At 47.6% G+C, this 3,636-nt stretch overlaps 1 protein-coding gene across 1 annotated transcript in view; it reads left to right on the top strand.

Annotated features, from left to right (window-relative positions):
* Window positions 1-3,636, top strand: part of LOC104493211 (high affinity choline transporter 1-like) — a 10,491-nt gene that overhangs the window by 3,966 nt on the left and 2,889 nt on the right. Inside the window, exon 5 of the mRNA XM_010135859.1 lies at window positions 2,824-2,967. Coding sequence (XP_010134161.1) covers window positions 2,824-2,967 — 144 coding nt within the window. The remainder of the gene's footprint in view (window positions 1-2,823; window positions 2,968-3,636) is intronic.

The raw sequence follows: 3,636 nt of genomic DNA, 5'->3' as shown, positions 1-3,636 counted from the left end.
TGAATGGGGAGATCTGCCAATTGAGTGTTGATCTGCCTGAGGGTCGGGAGGCTCTGTAGAGGGATCCGGACAGGCTAGATCAATGGGCTGAGGTCAACTGTATGAAATTCAACAAGACCAAGAGCTGGGTCCTGCAACGCTACAACCCCCTGCAATGCTACAGACTTGGGGAGGAGTGGCTGGAAAGCTGCCCAGCAGAGAAGGACCTGGGGGTGTTAGTTGACAGCTGATTGAATATGAGCCAGCAGTGTGCCCAGGTGGCCAAGAAGGCCAACAGCATCCTGGCTTGTATCAACAATAGTGTGGCCAGTAGGAGTAGGGCAGTGATTGTCCCCCTGTGCTCAGCACTGGTGAGGCCTCACCTTGAATAGTGTGTCCAGTTTTGGGCCCCTCACTGAAAGACACTGAGGTGCTGGAGCATGTCCAGAGAAGGGTAACAAAGCTGGTGAAGGATCTAGAGCACTAGTCCCACGTGGAGCGGCTGAGGGAACTGGGGTTTTTTAGTCTGGAGAAAAGAAGGCTCAGGGGAGATCTCACTCTCTACAACTACCTGAAAGGAGCTTGTAGCAAGGTGGGGGTCAATCTCTTTTCCCAGGTAACAAGTGATAAGGCAAGACAAAATAGCCTGATGTTATGCCAGGGAAGGTTTAAATTGGATATTAGGAAAAATTTCTTCACCAGAAAGATTGTCAAGCATTGGAAGAGGCTGCCCAGTGAAGCTGGGGAGTCACCATCCCTGGAGGTGTTTAAATGACATACAGATGTGGTCCTGAGGGACATGGTTTGGTAGTGACCTGGCAGTGCTGGGTTAATGGTTGGACTTGATGATCTTAAAGGTCTCTTCCAACTAAAACGATTCTGTGATTCTGTGAATGTTGTCAGAGTGTGCAGGGATGCCACAAGGAAGGTTAAGACCCCCTTGGAATTAAATCTGGCAAGGGATGTCGAGGACAAGAAGGGCTTCTTCAAGTACATCACTCGCAAAGGGAGACTAGGGAAAATGTGGGCCCACTGCTGAATGAGGTGGGTGCCCTGGTGGCAGAGGATACAGAGAAGGCAGAGTTACTGAATGCCTTCTGTGCTTCAGTCTTTACTGCTAAGGCCAACCCTTGGGAATACCACGCCCTCGAGGTAAGCGAGAAAGCCTGTAAGACTTTCCCTTGGTTGAGGAGGACTCAGTTAGAGATCAGTTAGTCGAGCTGGACACCTACAAATCCATGGGCCTTGATGGTATGCACCCAAAAGTACTGAGGGAGCTGGCAGATGTTATTGCTAAGCCACCCTCCATCATATTTGAAAGGTCATGGAGAACATGAGAGGTGCCTGCAGATTGAAGGAAAGCAGATGTCACTCCAGTCTTCAGAAAGGGCAAGAAGGAGGACCCAGGAAAATACAGGCCGCTCAGCCTCACTTCCAATCCTGAAAAGGATATGGAACAACTCATTCTGGACATTAAGCATGTGGAAGAAAAGAAGGTTAACAGGAGTAATCACCATGGATTCATCAAGTAGAAATCATGCCTGACCAATCTGATAGCCTTCTATGACGTCATGACTGGCTGGGTAGATAAGAGGAGAGCAGTGGCTGTTGGCTCCCCCTTCCTCTGCTCCCTGTGGAACCAGAGAGAAAGCCAGGAAAATATGGTGCATGTTGAAGCTTTCAATAACAACTCTCCCCACTTTTAACCGTTTTGCTACTGAAATACATTGACCAAATGAAGTTCAACAAGGGCAAGCGTAGGGTCCTGCACCTGTGGAGGAATAAGCCCGTGCACAAGTACAGGTTAGGAATTGACCTGCTGGAAAGCAGCTCTGGGGAGAAGGACGTGAGAGTCCTGGTGAAAAACAAGTTATTACTGTGAGCCAGCAATGTGCCCTGGTGGCCAAGAAGGCGATGGCATCCTGGGGTGCTTTAAGAAGAGTGTGGCCAGTAGGTTGAGGGAAGTTCTCTCCCTCTACTCTGCCCTGGTGAGGCCACATCTGGAGTATTGAGTCCAGTGCTGGGCTTCCCAGCTCAAGTGAGACAAGGAGCTACTGGAGAGACCTGAGTGCGGTGCAATAAAGATGATGAGGGGACTGGAGCATCTCTTTTAGGAGGAAAGACTGAGGGACATCAGTCTTCTTAGCCTGGAGAATAGAAGGCTGGCAGGGGATCTTACCAGTGCTTATCAATATCTAAAGGGCAGGTGTCAAGACGGTGGGGGCAGACTGTCTTCAGTGGTGCTCAGTGACAGGACAAGGGGCAAAGAGCACAAACTGGAACTCAGGAGATTCCATCTGAACATGAGGAAAACTTCTTTACTGTGAGGGTGTCAGAGCACTGGAATGGTCTGCCCAGAGAGGCTGTGGAGTCTCCTTCTCTTGAGACTTTCAAAATCTGCCTGGATGCGATCCTCTGCAACCCGCTCTAGGTGAACCTGCTTTAGCAGCAGGGTTGGACTAGAGAATCTCCAGAGGGTCCCTTCCAATTCCTACCTCCTGTGATTCAGGAGAACAGATCTTCTGAAACATCTTAGAGTCCTTCTGCATTTCAGAAAGTGCTCACACAAGCTACTGACCTTGCTGGGTGAATGCGGCTGGAAAGGAGGGAGATCTGTCTCTACTAAAGGCACCAATCGACCTGAATTACAGATTTGTGTGGATGATACCGTGAACCAGACACATGCTGATTTAGAGTAAGGAAGGGGGAGAAAGGAAGACTCTTAGTCTGGGTTTAATCTTATGTAACTTCATGTTCCACACCTACCTTAATTTTAATGTCTGAATAGATTCTCCAAGAACAAAGACCTGGGGGAGTGGTTAACTATTTCTGTTTCTACCCTAGTGGTTCTGTATCCCCTTTGCCCTGGTCAACCCTGCAACAGAAAGGATTTATTACACTGCAACTCATCAATCTTACCAAGTCCCTTGGATTGGGAAGATAGAAAAACAGTATCTTGGAAGATGGCTGGATGACTTCTTCTACCTGGTATGGGGAATTTCTTAGACAGGAGGTTGGAAGAAGGGATTGTGTGAGGACTTTCTGCTGGAAAACTTGTGAGTGCTTCAACCAGGAGCCCTATGTTGCACGTTGGCAGGGGCAGGAGGATGTGCAAAACCTTCTCTCAGCCACTTTGCAGTACACTGAATGGACTGGGGAGAGCCGGGGCTCAGCTGCAGGAAGGGAAGAGGGTAGGGACACTCCATCCTTTACTCATGTGAAGGAAAGTACATCTTGAGTAAGACCATCCAGACAACTAGTTCTACTCCTGGCATCTAAATGAGACATTTCCTACCTCCTGAGAGGTTGGTCTTGCAGCCTCAAAAGTGTGCTTTTAACGTAATTATGTAAAATTCCCTCTGTTTGGAAAAAAAAAATTTAAAATGCAACAACTGCAGGTCGTCAGCAAGCATGGTGTCATTGGCTCTGGTGCACAACTCCACTTTTTAGCTAAGACTAAGCTCTTGCTAGACTGGTAATATGGACATGCAGAAGCTTGAGCTTACTTGGTGACGACACAGTCTTCAGATTTTATCTGATGACATTTCTCTGCTAAAAAAAAAGTGAAAATGATAATTTTATTTTTAATTTTAAATTATATTCTAGCTAAGTTTGGGTAGATTTTTTTACAAAAGTTGCATTCCCAAAGAGCTTCTC

Source organism: Buceros rhinoceros, unplaced genomic scaffold (assembly GCF_000710305.1).
Source record: "Buceros rhinoceros silvestris isolate BGI_N320 unplaced genomic scaffold, ASM71030v1 scaffold4585, whole genome shotgun sequence".
In the NCBI taxonomy this organism is placed as follows: domain Eukaryota; kingdom Metazoa; phylum Chordata; class Aves; order Bucerotiformes; family Bucerotidae; genus Buceros; species Buceros rhinoceros.
The sequence above is the reverse complement of the archived record's forward strand: the minus strand, read 5'-3'. Positions and strand labels throughout refer to the sequence as shown.